This window comes from Crocodylus porosus, unplaced genomic scaffold, assembly GCF_001723895.1.
Source record: "Crocodylus porosus isolate Cpor-Errol unplaced genomic scaffold, CroPor_comp1, whole genome shotgun sequence".
Taxonomy (NCBI): Eukaryota; Metazoa; Chordata; order Crocodylia; family Crocodylidae; genus Crocodylus; species Crocodylus porosus.
Window position 1 is genome coordinate 1,976,469 of NW_017728921.1, and position 25,265 is coordinate 2,001,733.

Here is a 25,265-nt window from a genome sequence, read left to right on the forward strand (position 1 = left end):
CAGTGGGGTGCCTGGGGGTGATGGGGTTGGGACTGGGGTGTCTGGGGTGGGGAATGGGGCAGTTAGGAAGGGGTGAGGGCCTTTGACAGGACATTGCTGCCACGCGGGGGCCTGCGCCAGGGTGAGCAGAGCAGAGCAGAGCAAGGAGTTGGCTCTCATCTAGAGAGCGCTTTGAGTCAGGCTGGCAAGCTCCTTCCTTCTGCAGAGCCTGGAGGGCCGTGCAGGGGCAGCACCGGCCCCACTACCCACCAGCAGGAGCAGGGCATGGAGGGGAAGCAAGCACTGGTCACTGCTTGCTGCCAGGACACCAGACGTGGGGCCTGGGCATGGTTATCTCTGTCCTGCGCTTTGCCATCATGCTCTTGCCTCCTGTCTTGGGTGCCACAGTGGTTCGTGACTTTCCCCTGCAGAGCACGTACTGTTCGACCATGGTCCAGCACTGTGAAGCCCTGAACCGCTCTGTCCAGGTGGTTAATCTCGATCCTGCAGCAGAATACTTCAACTATCCTGTCATGGCAGGTGAGCTGTGCATGCCGCATGTCTTTCCTCAGCTCTCAGCAGCACCAAAAACAATAAAGACTCAGTGATATCTTCTTAGCTGGAACTGAGTTCTTGCATCTTTTAATGAGGCATAAGTCCTGTTCAGTGCCCTGAATTTGCTTTGTATAAGAACATAAGAATTGCCATTTACTGGGTCAGACTGTAGGTCCATCCTGCCCAGTATGTGTGTCACGCAGTGGAGGGAGGATGCTGAAAGGGAGGGTGAACGCCTATTCTAGTTTAATGTCACCTTCCAGGTTCTAAGTCAGTTTTAATTTAAGTGTACTCTCTCAGGGGGATGTGCATGTACGTACTTAAGGATATGGAGGCATCATTTGCAAGACTAGCTTTCCTGATGAGTCTGTGCATGAGCTTCTTGGAAATTATCAGTTTTCTATGTTTTCCTGGTGTCTTCAGTGAGCTCCTGGTGGGGTTTTCCATGTTCTAGGGGAAAGCATTTGGAAAAAAAAAAAAATGTTTTAAAATCAGAAACATACGTAGGGTGACTGAGGGAGGAGTGTAGTTATAGTGTCCCAAACTAGTTTTAATACAGTTTTTTTAAAAACAATGAGATTTGGAGTTCGTTTTAAGAATTACATATGTTGTAGTAACTTACCTTGGAATTTATGCATTTAGTGTAATAAGCAAACAGAAAGCCTTGATGCATAGCTCTTGTTCCAGATATTCGAGAGCTGATCGAAGTGAATGATGTTATGGAAGACGACTCTCTAAGGTTTGGGCCAAATGGAGGGTTAGTGTTTTGCATGGAATATTTTGCCAATAACTTTGACTGGCTGGAGGAATCCCTTGGACACGTGGAGGATGACTATATACTCTTTGACTGTCCAGGTAAGCTAATATTTTGCTTCTGTGATATGTAATTCTTGACATGTGTTTTTTGTCCTTGCTGTGCCTCTACATTACATTTACATTCCTGCATTTTAATTACTGTATGTCCTAGGTCAGATTGAGCTCTATACTCACTTGCCAGTGATGAAACAGCTGGTGGAGCAGCTGCAGCAGTGGGAATTCCGTGTCTGTGGAGTTTTTCTTGTTGATTCCCAGTTTATGGTGGAATCATTTAAGGTATTGGCTTCAAATCTATAGTAAACATTGGGAAAAAAAGCCTTTATTATAATAATAAAAAACATGAAATCTGAGGGAACTACTTGTCGTGTTGCAAAGCAATCTGAAATCTCTTCAGTCAGAAGAAAACTGTGTTTCTGCTTTTGTTAATGTCCTGTGACTGGAATATTGTGTGTGGCCTTGGAGTTAGAGTAGGTGTGTGGGAACTGTCTTTCAGGGGGGTTGGTGCTAGTCCCACGTCTCAAACTGACTCGCCATGTGGCCTTAAGTCAGTCACTTTCCTTCTGTAACCTGAAGAAAATTAGTGCTCAAAAAGTCCAGAGAGAGAGAGAGAGAGAGCTGTTTCCCCTGCTGTGTTTCATATGATAGTTTATTGCCTGTCTACTAAAGTTTCCTGCATGTTTGTACGTCAGCCTGGGTATGTAGGAAAAGATTAGAAAGGAAAGCAATTATGGGGAAGGAGGTTAAAATGCAAAACCAAAAAAGGGAGGAAGGAAAATGGGTGTAGGCAAAATGAACAAAAAGAAGAAACAAACCTTGTAGGATATTCTGAGGAGCAAATTGTAGTTGTTTTACATGTGGGACTTTGACATGCAGATGTCTTCATTCTAGCTAATAGATGCCTTCTATGTTTTAAGTCTGTAGGTTATTAGTTAAATGTGAGAACAAGATACTCACTACAGTGCTTGCTTGGTGCTTTCCAAACCTCTCAGTTGTTGTTGCATGCTAAATTTGAGTTGGTCTGTCTCTAAATGAGGCATTTTTCATTATTTCTTTTAAGTTTATCTCTGGCGTCCTGGCAGCCCTCAGTGCAATGATATCGTTGGAGATTCCACAAATCAACATCATGACCAAAATGGATTTGCTAAGCAAGAAAGCTAAGAAAGAAATTGAAAAGTAAGTTCTTAGAATTTTGTCCTCTATTTTGATGTCTTGAGACAATGTCTTCCTGCGATTAAAACCTACCTGCCTGGGATGGTGTGTAGGGAGTAGGTATTTTAGACTGAACCTCGCATTTAAATGTCTGTGACACTGTAAAACTGTCTCACGATATTCTGAGATTTAAGTTTTGGTATATACATGCATGTATTGTTCTATAGAGAACTGCCTTGGCAAACAGTAAGATCATTCTGAATTGAGCTCCTCTAGTTCAAAGCAAAGCTAGAGGTCATTCTTCTGTGCTATTTTGATACTGCTGACAGTACAGTCCTTAGGTTTATATGCCAATGATCATTTTTAAGCTAAGATCATGAGAGAGAGATTTCTCTCCCAGTTCTCTACAAAAGTATTTAAAATCATAACATAAGCTATGAAAAAGGAGGAAATGGGAAAACAATCAGCAGTGTCTTCCCAGAAATCATAATCTAAACTAATTGTGTGTGTGTGTGAAAATTTTTTCTTTTCTTTTTTTAAATAATGGTGGCAGGTAAGTTCTCTTGCTGAAATTAATGTTATTAACATTTCCAAAACATAAACAGTGGTGGCAGTTTTTTGAAAGAACCTCAAATGATTTGGAGTCCTTGGCAGATATTATTGTTAATGTAAGTACTTGTTTCAGGTACTTGGATCCAGATATGTATCCTATGATTGAAGATTCCACAAATATACTAAAAAGCAAAATGTTCAAGAAACTGACTACAGCCATATGTGGATTGGTAAGCGCAAGGGTCTCTCTTAGTCCTAACTGGGACAAATAGACTTCTTCAGTAGTGAAGGGCTGAATATTATAACCCATGTTATACAACCCCTTGTCTCCTTGCAGATAATTTACAGTATTCAGAATGTCTGTCTTGGTCTTTCTCTAAAATGATATATTAACATATCAGATGTATTAGTATTGCTGGGTTCTAGAGGATTCTCAAATCCTTGAATAAAAATGGCAAGCTGAATTTTCCATTCAGCCCCAGAGTTTCCATCCTGTATGTGGTAACCAAGTCAATGTGAATGTGGTTGTGTCAGAGATTCTCATTTCTTAAACAATTCTGAGAAGCAGTATGGTATGGTAGAAGGAGAAGAGGGCTGGCAGCCCAGGAGCTCCTAAATTTTCACCTTGAATCTGCACTGATTTTCTGTGTGGGTTTGAATCTTGTTTCCATGCCCAGTAAGGTTGTTGTGTTAGCATCCCCACCTAAGAGAGGTGCGTGTGGATCAAATAACATTTGTTGTTCTTGACTGTTCTGAGTGTTAAAGGAATAATTGATTCATCACATCCTCTACTAACCACACTTTTGAAATCCTTCCTCTAGATTGATGACTACAGCATGGTCCGATTCTTACCTTATGACCGCTCTGATGAGGAAAGCATAAATATAGTGCTGCAGCACATAGACTTTACTATTCAGTATGGGGAAGATCTAGAATTCAAAGAGCCAAAGGTAAAGGACATCTGTTTCTTAAGATCTGAAATTTAAAAAAATGCCGCCTTATATGAATTTAAAAGGCATCGGTATTATTTTAAAACCTGGTTCCTGATGGTGGCAAGAAGGGGTGAGGAAATAGAGGAAAAGTTGGCCAGTATTTTTCAGCACTGGGTAGGGATGAATGTACTCGCTTAACCATGACATTTGGTCTCTAGAACACTTGTAGGTATAAATACAAAATACTCTTTTTGGCACTGTTCTGCAGATCTGAAAACTGCATTTTACTGGGCTTGAAAGTTCACAGAATAATGTTTAAGCCAGAAGAGGCTATTAGGTTCATGTAGTTTGATTCATAGATGTTTGGGTCAGAAGGGACCTCAGTAGATCATCGTGTCCATCCAACCCCACCATCCTGGACAGGAAAAAAAGAGCTCTGGGGTTAGATGACCCTGGCCAGGTCCATGTTTAGCCTCCTCTTAAAGACCGCGAGGGTAGGGGAGAGCACCACCTCCCTTGGAAGCCATTCCAGATTCTGGCAACCCTTACCATAAAGAAGTTCTTCCTGATGTCCAACCTAAATCTGCTCTCCGTCAGTTTGTGGCCATTGTTCCTGATTGCCTGCATGACTCTGGTCAAACAACCTTATGCAATCATTTCTGCCACAAGTCCATCAAGTTCTGTCTGAGATGTTGAATAAGAAGAACCAGGTACAAAACACAGTAAGGCATGTGTCTTAGACTCAGCCCAGAGCCATATCTAGTTGCATTGCTATTCAGAACAAATACTTCCTACCGCCTTATTCCACTCAAAAAAACCCATTTGCTCGGCACTCTTTGAATACATAGAATCCCTGAATTTAGGTTGGGATCCATGGTAACTAGCACCAAGGTGTTTCTAGGTTGACTGTTGAAACCAAATTGATTTTCAGCATTCCTTGTACTGTGGGGGTGTGGAACTGTGGTAGCGCATTCATTCCTACTGCAGGAAAAATGTCATGGAACAGAGGATTTACTGCAGCGATAGAGGGAAATGGAACCAAATGTTAATTTCTGTGTTTCCTTTCTGGCAGGATTGTGAAGAAGTTAAATCTGCTCTTGTTGATGAATATTTTCAAGATCAAGTGGACGAGTAGAGAGAGTGCATTTGAAAAGAGGAGTTGAATAGCCTGGTTGTAAAATATAAGTTAAAAATATATCTCAATATATTTGTAAGACTATTTTTTTAAATATATAAATATGTGATGGAAAACTTTTGTAAATCTGCTGGAAATTAATCCTGTATCTTCTGCATCATTACATCAATAAGTAGTTTTAATTTTTGCTTGTACATATTTTGGGCATAAATAACATTCTTACAGAATATTGAATTGCTTGAAAAATATAGTGGTTGTAGAGGAGCACTGTCAAAATAAAAACCATAGACTTTTTTTAATAGCTTCTATCAAGCCAACTAATTACTTGTACCAAGGGATGAAAAATATAATTGGTTTAACCATTTCTGCCTTTGGTTCAGTGCTGGTATTTTACTGCATTTAGATAACTTCAAATGGAGTTGTCTCTCTCAGTCTTTGGCTTGTCATAAATCAGTTGAGTGCTGTTGGGTTGCGGTTTAGGGAAGCATTTAATTCACCAATAACATTTTTTAATAAACGTCATGAAATATTGAGGCTAATAGGAGTCTGGTGATCAATCTATCTTGCATGAATAGATGCAACTCTGTTGAAGTCAACACTGCTGTCCCTGGTTATACCAGGTGCCAGTTGGGTCCATGGAATATTATTAATTCATCACCAGTTTTATTTTTTTTTTAAACAATCTACATTTTAGATTTAGGCAGCTTGACAGTGTTCCTCTATCTTCCAGATGTTCTGAAATTCTTTAGTTAATGGCAAGTTCTCTGCAAGAGAAATCTGGCTTAAAAAGTTGACTTGATACTTTAAACTTATGGAGCTGTTCCAAAAGTTGCGAGCAGTATTTCCTGCAGGAAACCATAGCATTCTGTAAAATATGTAAATGTGCAAAAAGACGTTTTTGGGGTGTCCTAAATTTAATTCCTTGGATAATGATACTGTTGTGTACAATATATAGTTTGTACAGGAAGAATAGTGATAGCTGTTTCTCCTTTTAACTACCTGTTTTGTAAGACTACGACTGTTCAGCTTTCAGTTTTCTGCACATTTTAACACAGCTATAAGTCTGTCTGGTATGTTTTTAGGGATACTATTACATTATTGAGGCTTCACACTTTTTACTTGGGGGTGTAACTTTAGAGCTTCAGATCACATCACTGATTGCTAGATCACAGTCAGGTTTTCCCCATCTTCAAACCCTTTGTACAGCTGGGCACCATGCCCTGTGTAGAGACCAGCAGGTGAAAGACAGGGATGCTTGTTTGGAAAGACTTGCATAACTCATTTGTGGCTCTCCCACTTGTGAATAATCCAGTCACCTCAGATTCATGTTGATCATCTTTTGTGTGGGTGGGGACCAACCTTTGTGACACATCTGACAAAAAGTGAGCCCTGCATCCTCCCTGAATACCGCCCCAATCCCTTTCCCTTGTCTGACCTGTTGCTCTGCTTTCTGCTCTCTGCCCCATCGGCCACTGCATTCCCTGCTTCCTCTCTGACCTGTTGCCTGCCACGGACAGTGGCTCCCATGCCACTCGTGGTACATGCTGCAGGTTGGGCACCCCTGCTTTATAGCATCTCAATGCACTGCACTTCACTAAGAGAGGTTGTAGGAAGAAGGCTAGAATTGCGTGTTTGATTCTGTATATATGAGGAGCTAGATAAAATCAGCTAAGCCAACGTCAGGTGCATTAGGGAGAGGAGGGAAAGAACTGGATAGGACAGCTGCTAAGGAAGGACAGTGGATGTTCATAATGGAAGTTGTGCTGAGAATCTTGGTGGACCAGCATTTCACCCTTATTTTCAGACTTCTGGGGGCATATCTTAACAGGGGATGAGAAATAGAGTAGCAGTTGGTGTTAGTTTAAAATCCATACAAGGGCCCTTTCTTTATAAGTCACTTTTAAATTGCTTAATCCAGCCTGTGACATATTCTATGTATATAGCGGTCCTTCTAACACGTTTCCTCATGTATTAAGGATCCGACTAATCATTAGAGGACTATGGATCTCAATGTGTATCCTACTTGAATAGGAGCTGCTAAATTTAGCTGTATGTAATGCTAACACTTCTGGGCAGCCTTTCCCTCACCCTCCAATAATGTGCCGCTTAAAGTAACTTTCCACTAACAGTTGAAATAATAGAGGGAAGAATCAGCATAAAACAATTTATTTGCCAAAAGGTAAACTGTGTTGTTCAAATAATTTAATTGTCCCAGCTGTGGACGGTATGCTTTGTAGGCCGGAATTCAGTAGCCAATAAGGTAAACTACAGCATATCATTTTCCCTATAAAAATTCTTAAGTTGTTGTTTTTTTGTATTAACCTTGTGTAATAGAACCTCCAGAGCCTTTGCACTGAAATTACATCCCAGGCCTTACCCTGCAAAGATGTAAGTATGCAACAGACTTTATCCCTGTGGCTTGGACTTAGTGACTGTTCAGGATAAAAGTGACTTAAGAATTTTATAGTGTGTAGAAATGGGCTGTGCATCTTTCCTGTATGCCAGTTGTGTAAGCCCCAGCCACTGTACCCATCAAGCCTCTCCAACTTCTGTAGGATTGTTCTTGAGTCGCCTCTTCCATACTGGTGCCTGCCACACAATGTCGTGATGGATGGTGTTTCCACAAGCATGGAATATTAACATTAATGATTAAGTACATAAGAGCTGCCAATGATAGGTCAGACCATAGATCCGTCTTGCCCAGTCTCCTGTGTTGCGCAGGGGCAGAGAGCGGGTGCTGGAGACACTGAACTGGGTCTGACCCAGGTTTTTTCCTCTGTTCCTCTCTCTTGCAGTCTCCAGCACTAAAGACCCAGAAAGTTCTGCTTAGAGGCCATGTCGCTCACTGCCAGTACCCCTTCCTTTGAAGCACGTGTCCAGTTCCTTCTTGAATCTAGCTAGGCTATCACCATCCACATTTGGTGGCCATGAGCTCCACATTTCAATTCTATGCTGTGTAAAAAAGAACATCTGTGTGTTTGTTTTAAACCGACTTCCACCTTGTTTCACGTTGTGACCCACCTGTCTTGTTTGGTGATGGAGTCTGATATATGCCTATTCACTACTACTTCTCCGTGTGGTAGTTCGTAAGCCCTTCTGTCCCCCCTCAAGCCTCTTTTCTAAGTGGAGCAGGCCTGGCCTCGAGGGAAGCCCCTCCATACCTGCTCATTATCCTTGTCCTTCTCTAGTTCTTCCTAGGGTTGCCAACCCTGCAGGATTGCCCTGGAGTCTCCAGGAATTAGATGTAAATCTCCAGGAGACAAACTGCTGAGAGTCAGCCAGGAGATGAATGATACGGCATTCATTAAAATAAACAGTAAATTTTGAATTTGAATTATACAGCAGTCCAATGTTTTTTTAAATGTAATATAAATATGCATTTGCCTTCCCGATATGAAGTCTGTGCACCCTGAATGCAAGGAAATGGGCAGGTCCATGTCGCGGGCGCTTTAGTGTGCTGAAAACTTCCCAGGACAGATTCAGACGCAGTGGGCAACCCTTAGTTTCCTTTCTGGCAGGGATGTGAAGAAGTTAAATCTCCTTGGTGATGAATATTTTCTTCCGCCTCCTGCTGGAGGTGCGGGCACCAGACCTGGGGCTGTCTAGAAACACGAACTAAAACACTGTTTCTTTGTGGACACATCCCAGGTGCTGCGCGCCAGGCCAGAGCGCTCTCCTTTCGTCCAGGCTAACAGCCCGTCTGCTTCCTGGTCTCACCCAGGCTTTTTTTTATAAATATAATTATTATTAAAGTATATTTCTATGTGTAGGGAGAGGTTTCATCTTCTACATCAGGCTCGTCTCTGTGGCTGCGGAGCCAGGAGCCCCGCTCGTCGCCTTTCTGCTCAACTCCCCCAAGGCTTCGCCGTTCTCACCCCCGCGCCACGTCCGCCGCTCCCGGGCGGGCTCCGCCCACGGGGCGGGGATTGGGCCCGCCCTTCCGGGGCGGGGCCGGAAGCGGCTGCCCTGCAGGCGCGGCACTTCCCGCTTCTGAGCGCCGCGTCTCCACCATGCCGGTAAGCGCGGGGAGGGGGGCCGAGGGAGCCCCGGGCGCCCCCACCCCCGGCGGGCTCGGGCTCGGGCTCTCCCGCCGCCACACCCGGCTTCTGCCTCTCTCCGCAGGCCTACCACTCCACGCTGATGGACCCGGACACCAAACTGGTGGGCAACATGGCCCTGCTGCCCATCCGCAGCCAGTTCAAGGGACCGGCGCCCCGGGAAAGTAGGTGCTCAGCCTGCTCGCGTTGGGAGCGCGGGCTTTCGGGGAGCATCTGGGCTTGCGCCTCCCAAGAGGCAGCTAGAAACCGGTTGTTTTTTCTCCCTGCGCTGCTAGACCCTCGCTCCACTGCTGCGGTGGCATCCCCTTGCTTTCTCTCGCTCTGCTGTTTTGCGTGCAGGCGCAGCATCCATTTAGAGTGAGCCTCTTGTCGGAGGCGGGGCTGGTTGAGGGCTCTGGAAAAGCTCAGTGGCCTGGGGAACCGCCAGGCAAAGCCTTTCCAGGCTGCTTACGAACCAAAAGAAATCATGGAGACTCGCGTCATTTATGGGTACTGCTCTTGGTAGCCTCCTTCAAGGCACCTCATAAGCCAGCAAGAAACCTCATAAATGCCAGGAGCTGCCAAGGGAGCAGACCACTGCTATGCGAACTGAGATGAGTTTTTAGTGCCTGGGTTTGGTGCATCCTGTGCCCGGACAACAGGAGTGAAAACGTGCCGATGACCAACACACATGCGAATGACCCTCCTACGTGTGAATGTGGGCTAGTGTCTTGGTGATGATCCAGTCTGCTTCAAAGCTATCAGGCCGGACTTGTCAGGTGTCATTCCGTGGCGTGAAAGTGACCCGCACTCCAGCCTGGCAGAGTCCTCTTCCGAGCAGTGAGCTAGCTCGTCTGCTTCTCCTTTTCAGCTCACGTGCACATCTAGCTGTTGGCTCGAGTGTTGTCTCCCTGTATCGTCCCCTTGCTCTAACTCTTCTACAAACCCCCCCTGCAGTTGTGGGTTGTTTCTTTCCCTGTGAGTGGCTGCTTCCTTTCCCTCTGTCTTCATTCCAGCCCACTTCTTGCCTCTAGGAATTACAGGTCAAAATCTTCTGGCTCCAGCCTGGCTTCTGTCAGGCTGTCTGTGTGTCTGGTGATGGCAGGGCTCTGCTGCTGTAATTAGATCTGTATGGGCAGATCCATGTGAAATCCCACCTGTGTTAATGGATCTGGATAGGCATGCGGTTCTGCCTCCACCGATCAGTTGCTGGATTGGGGTCTTCCAGCTCCCTGGGACAGGGGCCACAACTGCATATTTTTTATACCATGAGTAGTGTCAGGGTGTGAGAGGGAGAATGTCACTTGGGTCTAGGGACCAGCTGAGATGGGCCCCATTTTTGCCAGGCACTGCTTAAATGCAGATTCCACAGTCCCAGGAGCTTGCAGTAGATGTAGACAGCAAGGAACAAGGTGTGCTGCACAGGCAGCATGAATAATGTGGTAGAAACAAACTTTGTGGTTGCCCTGACTGAGTGGGGCCTCTCAGTGTACATTAATAGCGAATGTGGTGACTTCCTCTGTCTTTTAAATGCTCAAACCGTTTTGGTTTGTCTTCTCTTCATGCCTTCAAAGACCCAAAGCTTACAGTCTCCAAGGAGATTCAGCTCTCGGTTCTCTAATTGCTTTGCTTTTTAAAATTTATTTTAAGCCTCTCATTCATTTCAAGCTAGGTTTGCTGTGTCGTGCAGGAGGACAAGTTTTGCTGTGGTGTCTCAGGTGTGGTATTTACTAGGTAGCTGATGAGCAGAACGTGTTGTGTTAGAGAAATGCAGCTTAGATTAAGAGGGCGAAAATTTAGCATAGTCTCAGCTTAAAAAGCAGCAATGCTGAAGAGTCCCTCTGCTGCTCTGTACAGTGAGAAATGGGAGAGGCAGGCCCTGTAGTTTTAACTTCCTTCAAAGTAGAACTGAGAACCCGGAAGTGATGGTGTCTAGATGAAATTGTTCGAAAACCACAGGGAAGGCTTTATTTAGTGGTTGTTTTAATGCTGTTTCATTATCTTGCCTCTCTGTTTTCCACAACTGCTTCACAGCATTATAACACTTCAATGCTGCAAGGGACCAACATCTACATCTAGATGGTTTGTGTCAACTGGTGAAACCCAAAGCCTGCTGGATCTAATGTTATGAGATTGCTTGTTATCTCTCTCTCTCTTTTTTTTTAAATGAGGTGAAGGATTATGTTTCTCCTGGTGAATTTTAAATTAGCCTTTTTCTGCCCCATCTCCCCATATCTGATCTCAGAGGGCATTATAATGATAGCTATAACCAACATCCTCTTGTAATGATAGTAGACTTCATGTTATTTCTCATTAACAACTGAAAGACTCATTGGGAATTACTGAGCAAGCATAGCAAAAACAGACAAAACAAAGCTGCTTGTTTTACTTGGGCAAGTACAAAGCTTGAACTCATCGCTATTCAAATGGTGAGAGGCTGTAGCCTTTGTGCAAATAAAGGCAGATTAGTTATATGGGGCATAACCGCAGCACTACCTCTGCTATCAAATCTTTGCTGAGAACTGGGATAAATTATCTCTAGCATCATTTTTCATAAGAATTTTATTTTTCTACAGACTAGTGAAAAGAATGGAATTTTTACTGTGTGTCTTGGCCTGTCCTGTACACCTGCATCTTTGTTAACTTTCCCTCTCTTTCTTGTTAGCAAAGGACACAGATATTATTGATGAAGCAATCTACTACTTCAAAGCAAATGTCTTCTTCAAAAATTATGAAATTAAGGTAAGAAATGTACCTTTAAGGTATTGTGCACATTTGTGGAGGCTGGGACTTGACTTAAACATAGAATTGCTTCATTGCAGCATGCTTGACCACCTTGAGAGGGTATATCTTTCTGTATTGTAAAAATGCAGGAACAATTGTTTTCCTTTCTAAAAGAAGTTAGGTGAGGAAACTCCTTAGGAGTCCTGTCAGTGCATCTCTGTGAGAGACTAGGGACTGAGCATGTTAGTCTCACTCCTGGCAACTGTAAAGTCCTCCCCTGGTTTAATGGTGGCTGGCACTTGCTTTTTATTTTGTAGAATGAGGCCGACAGAACCTTGATCTACATAACTCTCTACATTTCCGAGTGCTTGAAAAAGCTGCAGAAGGTAAGATCCCAGAACTAAGCTGGAGGAGGGCAATAAAATAAATGACAACAAAAATGTGCCTAATCTGCTGGTTTCCCTAAGGCAGCTGGAAAACCTGCATAAGCAGAAATGCTGCTGGCGAGCAGTTAGTGCCTGGGCACCAAATGCTCACCACTCTTCTCAGCTATGGGTTAGTTAGGACTATCTTCTCTGGAAAAATGGTAATTGGCTGGGCAAAGCCTTAAAGAATGGTAGGAGCTGTGGGGGCCCAGTGCTGTGCTCCCCACTCCTGCAGGTGTGGTAATTCTTGAATCTTTAATATTCTGACATAGGCCATGTGTCTGCAGGAGGGCCTGCCAGCACTGCCCTGCTTTAAGAGGGGAAATGCTGATAGCAGCTTCCTCTTCATTTTAAATCCCTTCCCTGTTGGGCCAAAAGGCAGTGTGAAGTTCTGATGCAATCATCAGTTCTGGTCTCATTAACTCTTCTGACTTCCTTTCTTCAGCTGCTCTTCCCCCTCCTCCCTGCCCCCAACCCATCTGTCCAGAATAACCCTGTTAGTCATCAGTTTCTACCATGGTTTTCCCTGCTTGTTCCCCACCCACATCAAGTCTGAAAGTATTGGGCTCCTCTTCAAGACTCACTGGCGATATTCTACTCTTGCATTCTTCTGCATGCTGCACTTAGCCTTTGGATATGTCTGTACACACCACAAATTAAGCCAGAGGAGCTACACATTGGTGTTCGGGCATGTTACTAGATTTTATGGCTTGTCAAGGCAGTAAAACTTGTGTGGTACAGACTAGCTCAATATACATAAACCATTACAAGCCCCTAGTGTATGTGTAGTTAAACATGCCTTAGCATATTTCTGCTGGTATTATCTGGATAAAGGAATAAGCTATACTGGTATAAGGCTCCTTTTATATCAGTATAACACAGTTCACACTGGGGGCATATTGGTACACCTGTTAGAAAGTACTTCCTACTAGTAAGCAAGGAGGGTTTATACTGGTACAGTCTATACGTGCAGCCGGCTTCAGGCCCGACCGCCAGAGCCCCTGGTAGTTCAGAAAACCTTTTGGTTCGTAGTAAATGCGCAGGCCCCCCAAACTGTAAGGAAACTCTTCTCATTTAATCGGGGACAAATACATAAGACATTCAGTATTTTCTCCCATGGGTAGTCCCAAGCATTGCGTATCAGTATCCTAGTTAAGCTATGTACTTTATCTCTAAGGTGGTACAGCTTCTCTCTGTATGTTTTAACTAGTCTCTTTCCTGGCTTTTCCAGTGCAATTCCAAAGGCCAAGGAGAAAAGGAAATGTACACACTGGGAATCACTAGCTTCCCGATACCTGGGGAGCCTGGCTTTCCACTCAATGCCATCTATGCCAAACCTGCCAACAAGCAAGAGGATGGTAAGAACAAAAGCAGCCTTGTCACTTGGATCTATGTTGTAGCCTGAAGTTAACAGCCTGCTTTATTTCTGTTTATTTCTGCCTTGTGAATTAGTGGTTCTGCTTTCTCTGTGTACCTGGAGTTAGACTGACTGAGTTTGGGACAGAGTTACTATGCTGTATCCCTACTAGTCCTGTCTAGTGAGCAGCACTACTCCAATCCCATAACACTGGAAACTAAACTGTGGTAACTTACCGTGCTGTGCTCAGGACTAAGCAACCCTGGCTCAGCAAGTGTTGAAAACAGAAGGTGATGCTAGGGGTGCAGACATTGCTAATCCCCTCTTTAGCCAGCATACTGGCTTTGCTGTCGGCTGCCAGAACTAGTCTTACATAGTATCTAACACAGCACACTCCAATCTGTATTGGTCCATGCTCTCTTCCAGAGGTGATGAGGGCCTACTTACAGCAGCTGAGACAAGAGACTGGACTTAGGCTTTGTGAAAAGGTGTTTGATCCCCAAAGCGACAAACCTAGCAAGGTAAGATGCTGTTCTTACAAACTGGTTGATGCATTTTCTTTTTTTTAATCCCAGTCTTTTAGGCTCCATTTTTTTTTCCTGATTAGTGGACACTTGGGGAATATCAGCTGAAGGGGAAAAGAAAATAATTCTGGATTTGCTCCCTAAGGCACATGTTTGGAGAATGGAAGTCAGAGGCAGCAGTGAGATGGATAGGAAGGGAAAACCTGTTAAGCAAGAACCCAAGACTTACAAAGGGTTAGGTGGGTAGCGCCCTGTGATTTAGATGAGTCTGAGTGAGATGGTAGCAAAAGCCAGGCTAGGCTGCACAGGCAGAAGCATCCTGTCCAAGAACACAGGAAACTCTGTTTGTTGGTCAGTCCTGCAAAGTGCTAGGTCCCAGCTGGCCACACTCAACTGCATAGAAGAGACTGCATCTGGCGCTGAGGGTAATTGGCCTCTTCTACAGTTTGTGTGTGGGGAAAGCACTTTGCTAATGGGTGTATCCGTTAACACAGGGATGGACCAAATGGTGGATCTGGCCAGTAGATTTCCCATTGTTGCTGGGGCCGGTTTCCATGGAGATTTCAGCAGCAGCAGGGCTGTGCCAGTGTTAGGCCAGGGTTTCCATGCAGATGGCCCAAGCAGTGCTGGCGGACTGCTGCTCCAGGGCTGGGGGTGGGGTCCAAACTGGGGCAGAGCCATGATCCACTACCTGCATGTGCCTTTCTGCCCTGGCTCCAGCCTCCACAAGCTCCTGGCCCTGGAGCAGCTCCCTGCCCAGCCACTGCCCTGCTAGTGCTGCTTGATGGTCTCCATGGAAACCCTGGACCCACTGCTTCTGGGGTCTCCATGGAAACTGGGTGCAGTGAGGCAGTCGGAGGCTGCTGGGAAATGGAGTCCACCATGGGCTGGACTTTGTTCATTCCTGAGTTAACTCCTCCTTTTCATGTCTGCCTGCCTTGGTGGGTTTTTTTCTGAGAAGAGGTTGCAGCCTAGGGTAGATGCATTTTGCATATTTGCTCAGATGCTTAGGCCAGTTTTGAACAGTAACTTCAATATTATTGAGCTAGTTATGTTTCAAAATGAGTGTTGACTGCCTGTCTAGAGTCTGGTCCAGAGACTTGTGTATCAAAGGCAAGGAGTCATGTTTTTAAAGCAACTGGTGTGGGGCTTTCTTAAATGGCCACTTCTGGGAAAGAAAGAACTGAAAAGATTTCAGAGTTTTAAAGACAATTTCTACTCCCTCAAATACTGTTTAGCTTCCAGATCTAGACTGGAACTGCATGCGGTACAACCTTTGAGGTGTGTATTTGTCTCTTTTTTTCCAAATAAGCAAGATACTTGGACGCTAACATTGAAACAACCACCTTAAAGAGTTATTTTAATGCAAGTGTCCCAGTGTTACAATCTGAATTATCCTATATTGCCTGCCTTGAGTACCTAAAACTCCAGTTAAAGCCACTGTTGAAAATTGGATGCCCAGTTTGTGCAGAACTGGGTTTATTTTACACAGTGGGTATCAGGCAAAACACAAAAGTCCTGCTTTGTATACATAGACTGCTTACTTAGGAAACTCCTCTGGTATATCATCTCACTGTGGATTTCTCTCTTAGTGGTGGATCTGCTTTGTGAAGAGACAGTTCATGAATAAGAGCTTGTCAGGTCCGGGACAGTAAAGAAGCAAAGAGGAGCGGCAACAAAGTTAAGCAGTTTGCAGCAAGGTGTAAAAAATGTTTTGCTTTTTGCTTCATACGTGTTTTGTACCAAGGAAAAATAAGTGCTTATGAGGGAAAGCTGTCAATCAATGTGGGGAGGCGGAACAAAAGGACCCCTGAATCCTGTAAGTGAACAATATTAAGCTGGTGCTTAATAAACAATTTCTAACATACTGTTTCAGATCAATGCTGCTTTTATTATCAGTTGCCTCATATAATGTGTCTTGCATGTGTCCTGCAGTTACTCTGCTGGCTAGAGTCATTGCCACTTAGGCTGTATTGTAAAGCATGGTGAATTTTACTCCTTTTTCTAATAAACTTAGCTTATTTCACATGATACCTGTTTTATCTCTTATGAATGCGGATAGCTATACAAAAATGAAAGCTTGATCTGTTGTTTGTGCCAGCAAACCTCAAGTAAATTTGAGAGTCTGTTTTATAGGAGCTGTAGAAACCTGTGGTAAGAAATGTTTTTTGCCCTGACAAGGTTACTGTCTAAATAATACAGATGGGAAAGGAAGGAGATGCAAGGGTAAATGGCTACCCAGGGCTACACAGGCACAGACAGCAGAATCATGGGATAAATTCTCGATGCCACTGAATGTGGCCAGGACTTCACCCTCAGATCCAGGCCCTTACTTCAGTCACTGGTCCATCCTACCTTGGGACTCCAGAGTGCCACCTTTGCACTGGGAAGTCTCCCTCTCTCCGTCTCTGCTGGATTAAACACAAGGGAGCCTGACCCTGAAGACTTTATTCAGGCCACTTTCTCTTGAATGAGATGTTTTTCAATGAAGATCATATTGTAGTGAACACTGTGGCAATGATGCCACCTGTGTGAAGACTGGCATAATTCTGGGCTGTAAGCTGCCATTGGCTATATAGTTGCATTAGGGCAACTGCTGACATAAGTGCAACTTGTTCTAATTAAGGGAGGTTTGCAGAAGACATTGAGTGTTGATCACCTCATAGCATTCCTCTTTTCAGGCAAGTGTTGCATACTAAACAGGGATGGAGCAGAAAGGGGAGTGGATGGCTTAGAGCTGGAACGCTCAAAAAATAGCAAATGATACTTTGGACTGATAAGCTATTAAAGAACTCTTGGATGAGATGTCTACTGCTGATAGTTTCATATTCCAACTGTAAACTGATTCTCTCAAATTTTGGATTTAAACAAAATGGGCAGAAAACAATAGAATACAATTTAACAAGGAGAAATGCAAAGTGCTGCACCTAGGGAGGAAAAATGTCCAGCACACCTACTGCCTAGGAAATTACCTGCTCGGTTGCACAGAAGCGGAAAGAGATCTCGGAGTCCTAGTGGACGCCAAGTTGAACGCGAGTTGTCAGTGTGTCAAAGTCATCGGAAAAGCTAACTGCATTTTATCGTCCATCAGCAGTTGCATGACAAACAGAACCAAGGTGATACTTCCTCTGTATTGGGCGCTGGTCAGACCACAGTTGGAGTACTGCGTAGTTGTGGCTGCCGCACTTCAAGAGGGATGTGGATAACCTGGAGAGGGTACACAGAAGGGCCACTCTTATGGTTAAGGGCTTGCAAGCCAGGCCCTATGAGAAGACTAGGGTGCCTGGCCCTATTCAGTCTCTGCAAGAGAAGGTTGAGAGGCAACCTTGTGGCTACCTATAAATTCATCATGGGGGCATAGAAGGGAATTGGTGAGGCTCTACTCACCAAGGGTCACATGAAATAATAGCCATAAGCTAGCAGAGAGCAGATTTAGACTGGACATTAGGAAGAACTTCAGTTAGAGTGGCCAAAATCAGGAATGGGCTCCCAAGGGAGGTGGTGCTCTCCCCTACCCTGGGGATCTTCAGGAAGATGTTAGATGGGCATCTGGCTGGGGTCATCTGAACCCAGCAATCTTTCCTGCCTATGCAGGGGGCTGGACTCAATCTATTGAGGTCCCTTCCAACCCTAACATCTATGAAAATCTAAGGTGTCAGGCTTAGATAGCTTCACCTCTTACACTTTCTATTAAAATATACTGCCTGTTTACATATCAGATTAAAAGCCAGAAGAATTAGTTTTGAAAAGTCCAAAATTTTTACACTGATGCGTTAAAAGCATTCATTCAGTTCCAGTGTTGGTGTGGAGTCCAATGGTGCCTCTTGCCCTGGGCACGTTCCCTTCTGTAGAGCATCTAGTGTGGAAGAAGAATGGTTTAGGAGGAGGAAAGATTGGGCAGCTACTGGAGGAGAAGGCTGGAACAGGAAGGGTGGCCTCTTCTGCATCTCTAAAAGATCAGCTCCTGGGTGACTGAAGTCTCAATACACCCAGTAATACAGTGCTGCCTTATGCTTAAGTAACCAATGTTTGGTGCTGTGCCTTTCATACTAAGCCCTTGCAAAATGAAAACGGAAATGCTCCGGTAGAAAGCAGAGTAGAACTAGTACCAGGGCTGCAGTTCACAAACCCGTACTCATTTCTCCCAGCTCTTCATAGCAGGGCCATGCTCCACCCAGCTGCCCGGCATGTGTCTTAAGGCATTCCCCTTCCTCATACCTATCGTAGCTCATTGCCGTGACAAAATTCTGCATCTGTTCATTGCTGCTGGCACCCTGGTTGGGAAATACCCATCTCGAGTCGTGTTCCACTCCCCGCCCCCGAGCCACAGTCATTACTCGTTCCTGTCCTCTGTTACCGACTGACAAGCCGGCCTGAATTCACAAGGGCGTTATAAGCAGAGCAGGCAAAACCGCTGACAGGCGCTGCAATCAGGGAACCAGCGTTACACGCGAAACAGCGCGCCTCGGCAAGAGCTGAGTCCCACTGCGCACGCGCACGCGCACGGCGTCACCTGCTGGCCCCCTGCGCACGCCCCTCCCCTCCGCGCAGGCGCATTCGGCTTTACCCTTGAGGCGTCCCCCCTAGTGCCTGCTTACAAAACTCACCATTTCTGCCCTGCCGCGCGGGGGGGGGGCTCAGTGGCGGGCAGCATTAGGGTCGCCGGTGTGAATCTGAGGCGCGGACACAGGCGCCATCCCCGGACTCCTATATCCTCTTGAGGGCGAGGCCCCCTCAGCGGCGCCATTTTGGAGGCTCGCGACGCCTCAGCTGCCCGAAGCCGCCTCAGCGCCGACATGAGCGTGGTGGAGCACGTGCGGGAGATGGCGGCTGCCGGGCTGCACTCCAACGTGCGCATCCTCAGCGGGCTGCTGCTCACCATGAGCGGCAACAACCCGTGAGTCGCGGGGCGGGCCGCCCGTTGACCGTTAGCAGTTGACAGTTGGCCGCGCCCCCCTGTCCCTGCTCCTTCCTTGGGGCTGGATTCTCCCGTGCGCTGTGGGGTTGCACTTGAAGCGAGGGTCTAGCAGAGAGCCCCCAAAACGATTGAAGGGCTGGGGGAAACCGCCCAACCTGAGACACTTCTGTTGCCTTTCTCAGAACAGAGGTTGAAAGGGGTCTGGGTTAGTAAGTGAAGCCCTTTAGTGGGAGAAAAAGTTGAGTCCAACAAAACACCCTTTAACATATCAGAGAAAGACATAACAAGAAACGAGTTGAAGATGGGCAGATTTTTAACAGGCATGACTAAGCTGGCAAAGGAGATTGTGCATTTTATTTCTTGATGTCTTCAGATCAAGAACAGAGTTTTTTAAAGATGTTTTAGCTGAGATAGTTACGGGTTCAGTACTGTGTGACTGGATAGCAGCAGCAGTGTTGGTACCACCAGTTTAAAATGATACAAGCTTAAATGCCACCAACAGAGTTTCAGTTCAAACTTATGTGGTACCAGCAAATTTTTGTCGTATAAAGTAATTATAATGAATCTGAATGTGTACTGCTGGTGGTATGTGTACCACAGTTTGGGAACCAGTGCTGAAGAGGCACAAGTTTGAGGATTGCTCTGGATTTGTGCTGATTATAAAATCCGAGTCCCCTTGCTCTTCAAGAGGATGATTAACAGAGGGTGCGTCTACACGAGATGCTTAATGCGCATTAGACTAATTTTACTACGCGTTAGTGTGGCTGGCAAAACTATGCTAATATGCAGTAGACAGTCTTATGCACGTGAACATTTTTTTTGTGATGTTAATCTGCGCTAATGCGCAGTGGCACTGATTACAATGCATTAAGTTAATACCTGTTATTGCAGGTACTAAACTGAATGCACCATAATTACGGTGCATTAATGAAAATGCAGACACATCCAGTAGTTACCACTCGGGACTCATTAAAGATGTGCTTAGGGTTACTAAGGCTGTTCTTGCCTCGGGTTAAAGCGCTTATGAATGAAGGGTGCAAATGTTGCACTCATAGGTCTTCCACTTCTGGGTCATGGCTAAGGGCCTTCTTACTAACACTGAAAACTTGGGTTCTGGCAAATTTGCCCATATCATGTCATCAGACAGTTCAATTAACCATCACTTGTTTTTTCTTCCAGAGAGTTATTCTCCCCTTCTCAAAAGTACCAGCTGCTTGTATATCATGCAGACTCCCTCTTTCATGACAAGGAGTATAGGAATGCTGTAAGTAAGTATACAATGGCCTTGCAGCAGAAGAAAGCATTAAGTAAAACTTCAAAAGTTAGACCCTCTACCGGGAATGCTGCATCAACTCCACAAAGTCAGGTACTTGGGAATTGACTGACATACTGGCTGTAACATGGGATGTTGGTGTGTTCATGTTGTGACTTTAGATTATAACATTGCTATACTAAAGTAGCCTAAATTTTTAGACTGTTTAACTTCTAATGGCTCTGAACTCATGAAAAACAAGATGGTTACCTGTGGCCAAGATTTTGCTTGTTAAATTTACATTTTTTATTTGGAAGCTACAAAATAGCGTGAGTTATGCAAGTACAGCTTACCGACTTCCTTACACTTTATTTATCTTTAACAAAAAAAGTCTGATAGAAAACTCATGATTCAGACATTTCTTTTCATATAGTTAAAACAGCGTTTGAGAGGTTATATTTTAGCAATCTGTTTTATTTTAGTGTCTGCCATCTGAAATTGAAGTGAAATACAAAATGGCTGAGTGTTACACAATGTTGAAGCAAGATAAAGATGCCATTGCTATCCTGGATGGAATTCCTTCAAGACAAAGAACCCCAAAGGTAAATCCCCGGATGTGTTTCTGGTCTGAGAGGACAGAAGGCAGGGCAGGGTTGCACCTTAAAGGGGGCACGAACACCAGAAAGGCATGAACTTCTGTAAACTACAGCCTACTTCATCACATGCATCTAATGTAGTAGATGTGGACTGTAGCTGACAAAAGCTTATGCCTATGAGTGAGTTATTCTGTAAGTGCCGCCCTGTCATGTTTTCTGCATACCATGAGACTAAGGCAGCTAATTACCTCTCCCTGCTGAAAGGGTAGTTTGGGTATACTTGGAGCTGAATGTTAACATTTGGCCAGAATTGCAAATCTAGTTTTGTGTATATAAAGACATCAACTCTTGGCACTTCTGTTTGGAACTAAACACTTGTGTATCTTCACCAATTAATTCCTGTGAAAATTAGTGAGTAACTTACTTGTGGGAATTACAAAATCTCCTCTGTGTGAGGAAGAATAGACACTTTAACTTCTAGTGACATGTGTCTAACTCATTTAGGACTGAGGATTCTACCAGACTTACAAACATTCTGCTTTTCCCTGGGACTAGTCTGTTAACAATCCAAAACCTTTCATACCTGGCTTTTACTTTCCTCCAGACAAAGACTAATTGCTGTGCTGGTAAACACCCTAGCTCTGACTATGCTGATCCTCCCACCAGATTCCTGAATGCTGCTAGGAGGACAGCTTGTGTAGGAAATGAAGTGCTGCTGTCTGTGTTGTGACCTCAGCAGCGTGTGCTTCTTGAGGCTGAAGAAAATTCCTGGCCTGATGAATAGAAGGGAAAAACCCAGCAACTATGTACCATCAAGATTCTTCTCCCCTGGTTTAATGGTAGTTTATGTAGTGCTAAATATTTATATCACATAGCAGCATGCAGAGCCAAAAATGTTGAGTCTTTTGCTTGCTAGCTCTGTAATCTCTTGAGCCATTAACACCTTGTGCTCTTTAACTGAGGTTTGACTGTTAGCAGCATTACAATTTGGTCAGGGTAACTAACTACAAGGTGTCTGTCTTACCATAATCCAGGCTTACTGCACAAAAATGAAAACATTGAGGAGAAGCCAAACAATTTCTTCCCCTTGTATGTCAGCAAACCAGAATAACTGCGCCAGAAAAGCTAGCTGCAATGACCTGGACTTAAGCTATTTCTTGAGCAGTTAAGTTATTCAGGACCTAAATAAAAAACCTCCACCTCCCAAAAGTTATAGTTTTGGCAGCCTTTCCTCGGTATGTAGAGAAAGCTGGTAAAAGGAAACCAGCGTAAGATGCAGCTGTTTGTCAGGTATTGCTTCCACGTATGTAGATAGTTGCATATATCGGGATTTAATATATGCAAAACTGAGGTTTCCAGAGGCCTTATGCAAATATAAAAGAATTACGTCAGTTTTTGCCTTCTGAATCAGAAGAAACACTTATTTTATACGATACAATGAATTGCAAAGCTGGGTTCATAACTTCCGTTTTCTACTTAGAGCTGGAAAGATGGGGTATAATGAACCTAGGACCTTCTCTCAGTGATGAATCTCTGCCCTACATAATTGTAGACTGGATTGTTATCACAGCCATCACTACTTTTTTTTTTTTTTTTTGTCTTTTTTACCACCTCTCTCTCTCTTTACAGATTAACATGATGTTGGCAAATTTGTACAAGAAGGCAGGTCAGGAACGGTCATCTGTTACAAGCTATAAAGAAGTGTTGAGGCAGTGTCCTCTAGCGCTTGATGCTATACTAGGTAGAGTTCTTTTTTTCCACCAAGTACTTAAATATTTAATCTGACATACAATGTTTGAGACATAGTAAATGAGCAAATACAATCTAGGACATACAGGCAGTTATTTATAATAATCTGTAGAAGTTTACAAAGCAATTGAATTGTCAATCTTTAAAACAATCAGCTAACTTGTATTACCAACTGCATTGGTTACTTGAAATGTGACTAATGTGTTTTTCTGAATAGGTTTGCTCTCCCTCTCAGTAAAAGGTGCAGAAGTGGCCTCTATGACAATGAATGTAATTCAGAGTATCCCCAACTTGGATTGGCTTTCAGTGTGGATCAAAGCGTATGCTTTTGTGCACACTGGAGATAACACCAGAGCGATCAACACCATCTGGTAAGAATCAAGGTGAATTAAAGTGTTCTTGAATCATTACTCTGCATAGGATGTTAATAGATTAAAACACATTGTTTAACATGGTATGGTGTGAATTTTGTGTTGTGTAGGGCTATACAGTCCCAATCTCTAAACAATCCTTGGATTTTGACAGATGCCAAATGAAACATCTGAGGTGAGGGAGGGAGGAGAGCGTCTCCCATACTGGAAGAATCTTGATTTGGAAGTCGGTGTAGCAGAAAAATTGAATGATATTCTAGACTTGCTGCCAAAGTTTGTGACAAACCTTTTTAAAAGCGGGTTACTGTGAGCCCACCTCCCTAGTGTTTTCATGCTATGAACTGTAACTTCTTGCCTCTGGATGTAGTTCAGGTTACTAGTGATGATCTGTAAAGCTTTGAGTGGGGCTAAGATATGCTTTGAGACACTAAGATTTAACATGGCAGCACATACTATCTTAGCAAACACTGTTTGCTTCTGGCAGCAGGATATTTTTGGTAGAGGTCTCCTGCCTGAAGAACTTTCTCACTATTCCATTTTGGCAGCCTTCAGCAAGCAGGGTAAGGTGTATGCGTGTTCAAGAAAACCTCGAATGTATTTTCACAGTTTGTGGGCAGTATTCAGTCAGCAAAGGCAGATAGCAGGGCTGTAGTTAAGTGGTACTGGTTTTTTGGTAATTGTAGGTCTTTTACTGATTCTCATATCTGTGCTTGTAAAAACATGATTACTTATTAGAAACAAACTGTAGGCTCCAGGAAGTACATAGCAATGAATGGTAAATAACAAGGTACAGTTTTAAATGGCCATTTATTTTCTGCTAGCTCATTAGAGAAAAAGTCTTTGCTGAGGGATAACGTGGATCTGTTGGGGAGCTTGGCAGACCTGTACTTCAGAGCTGGAGACAATAAAAATTCAATTCTAAAATTTGAACAGGCACAAATGCTGGACCCTTATCTGATAAAAGGTGAGTAGCTGTAAATCTTTAAGGAATGTTAACCTTGTAATGTATTAACCTTGTAAATATTAGCACGGATGAGAATGCTTATGTACCTGTTCATCTGTATGGTATGTGTATAGTTTCTGAATATCTAATAAAAGATATCGCCTACAACAAGATTTTTGTCTGCTTATAGCTTTTGAAAATACCTCAAGTAGTTGATGGCAGTCACATAATTTAAAATAGGAGTTTTGCCTTATCCATCATGATCCTTCATTAAATGGTAGTACCCAAGAAGGTAGAATTGCTAGCCACAAAGAAACAAAGTAAGAATTAATTACTTTAAGATGCTTGTGGTTTTTTTGCCTTCTGTATAAGCCAGGGATTCCCAGTGTGTGGCCTGTGGGCCATGTTGAACCTGTGATGTGGCCCACCATAGACTGCCCCTTGGAAATGGTCCTTGGGGGTAGAAACCTTGTAGAAACCTTCATGCTTTAACTTTCTACCAGTTTTTGTTTCCTCCTCTCCCATTAATTGTATACGAGCATCTATCCCTTTGTGACATGGTCCCAAAACGTGTATGATTAAGGAAGAGTTGAGATGCAGTAGTATGAAATTGCTGGTACCTTTGGCTGAACTCCATTGAATTCTTAAATCTTCATAAAATGTAAATTTGAAATGTCATGACTGGCAGCTCAGACGGTACAACTGCTCCTAAAGCCTTTCCTTTTAGGGATGGATGTCTATGGCTATTTATTGGCACGTGAAGGTCGCCTAGAAGATGTGGAGAACTTGGGCTGCCGACTCTTCAATATTTCTGATCAGCATGCAGAGCCGTGGGTTGTGTCTGGGTAACTGTCTTCTGCTTCTTGTTTTTCCTCTGCTTCCCCAGTCATTTAGTGAGCCTCTCAAGAGCATCAACATGTTTGGGGAAGGGAGATAAGGCATCCTTAGTGTGAGAGTCTGCTTTGCCAGTTACAGACATTCTGGGCCAAATGTAGCTCCACAGTTTTGTATTTTGAACCGTTTAATGCAGATTTTAGATCCCTTCTAATTCTTGTCCTTCTGATCATGCTCGGAAGAGCTCTTCTCTGGCCACTTATGCTCTGTAGTAGCCCTACTTCCCTAATATAGTGTTCCTGTGTTTTTTGTACTTCATACCTATTGGGTAATAAGAGGGACAGCAGTGAAATAGCTCCTCCTTTGTTCATCAGGAGTAGGGGCCAAAATCCAGGCCTCTTCCCTTCTAGGGAAGTG

At 44.0% G+C, this 25,265-nt stretch overlaps 3 protein-coding genes and 1 long non-coding RNA gene across 8 annotated transcripts in view; 3 read left to right on the forward strand and 1 right to left on the reverse strand.

The window, feature by feature from the left end:
* The window catches only part of GPN3 (GPN-loop GTPase 3), a 5,896-nt gene extending 239 nt beyond the window's left edge, over positions 1-5,657 (forward strand). The window contains exons 2-8 of the mRNA XM_019538693.1: positions 411-519; positions 1,222-1,389; positions 1,502-1,626; positions 2,408-2,523; positions 3,185-3,281; positions 3,873-4,001; positions 5,056-5,657. Of these exons, the coding sequence (XP_019394238.1) occupies positions 411-519; positions 1,222-1,389; positions 1,502-1,626; positions 2,408-2,523; positions 3,185-3,281; positions 3,873-4,001; positions 5,056-5,118 (807 nt within the window). The 3' untranslated portion in view covers positions 5,119-5,657. The remainder of the gene's footprint in view (positions 1-410; positions 520-1,221; positions 1,390-1,501; positions 1,627-2,407; positions 2,524-3,184; positions 3,282-3,872; positions 4,002-5,055) is intronic.
* A 3,385-nt stretch (positions 5,658-9,042) lies between these two features.
* ARPC3 (actin related protein 2/3 complex subunit 3) lies at positions 9,043-16,211 on the forward strand. Its single transcript, XM_019538694.1, has 7 exons — positions 9,043-9,134; positions 9,241-9,340; positions 11,821-11,897; positions 12,197-12,265; positions 13,536-13,662; positions 14,088-14,182; positions 15,778-16,211. Exons 1-7 carry the CDS (start codon positions 9,129-9,131, stop codon positions 15,838-15,840), a joined length of 537 nt encoding a protein of 178 aa, XP_019394239.1. The 5' UTR covers positions 9,043-9,128; the 3' UTR covers positions 15,841-16,211.
* Positions 16,212-16,274: 63 nt separating this feature from the next.
* Positions 16,275-18,347, reverse strand: LOC109312615. The gene is made up of 2 exons (XR_002101872.1): positions 18,315-18,347; positions 16,275-16,880 (listed from the first exon to the last, which is right to left on the reverse strand). It is a non-coding gene; the product is annotated as an uncharacterized LOC109312615 (long non-coding RNA).
* Positions 18,348-18,922: 575 nt separating this feature from the next.
* ANAPC7 (anaphase promoting complex subunit 7) overlaps positions 18,923-25,265 on the forward strand; it is a 37,205-nt gene continuing 30,862 nt past the window's right edge. For 3 of the 5 annotated variants that reach the window (XR_002101874.1, XR_002101873.1, XM_019538698.1), the window contains exons 1-7: positions 18,923-19,082; positions 20,283-20,469; positions 20,838-20,957; positions 22,581-22,692; positions 22,918-23,071; positions 23,893-24,035; positions 24,742-24,859. Coding sequence is in view for 3 of the 5 variants with exons in the window: in XM_019538698.1 (XP_019394243.1) it covers positions 18,982-19,082; positions 20,283-20,469; positions 20,838-20,957; positions 22,581-22,692; positions 22,918-23,071; positions 23,893-24,035; positions 24,742-24,859 (935 nt within the window). In the remaining 2 variants the exon portion in view is untranslated. Of the gene's footprint in view, positions 19,083-19,707; positions 19,809-20,282; positions 20,470-20,837; positions 20,958-22,580; positions 22,693-22,917; positions 23,072-23,892; positions 24,036-24,741; positions 24,860-25,265 lie in introns of those variants that run through there. The other 2 variants (XM_019538699.1, XM_019538700.1) reach the window with 2 other exon arrangements.

What these genes read in the sequence shown, in the direction of transcription:
- ARPC3 (XM_019538694.1), top strand. An exon ending in TCAAAAATTATGAAATTAAG is followed by an intron (nt 11,898 to 12,196) that starts GTAAGAAATGTA and finishes TTTATTTTGTAG; the next exon opens with AATGAGGCCGACAGAACCTT. An exon ending in TGCCAACAAGCAAGAGGATG is followed by an intron (nt 13,663 to 14,087) that starts GTAAGAACAAAA and finishes GCTCTCTTCCAG; the next exon opens with AGGTGATGAGGGCCTACTTA.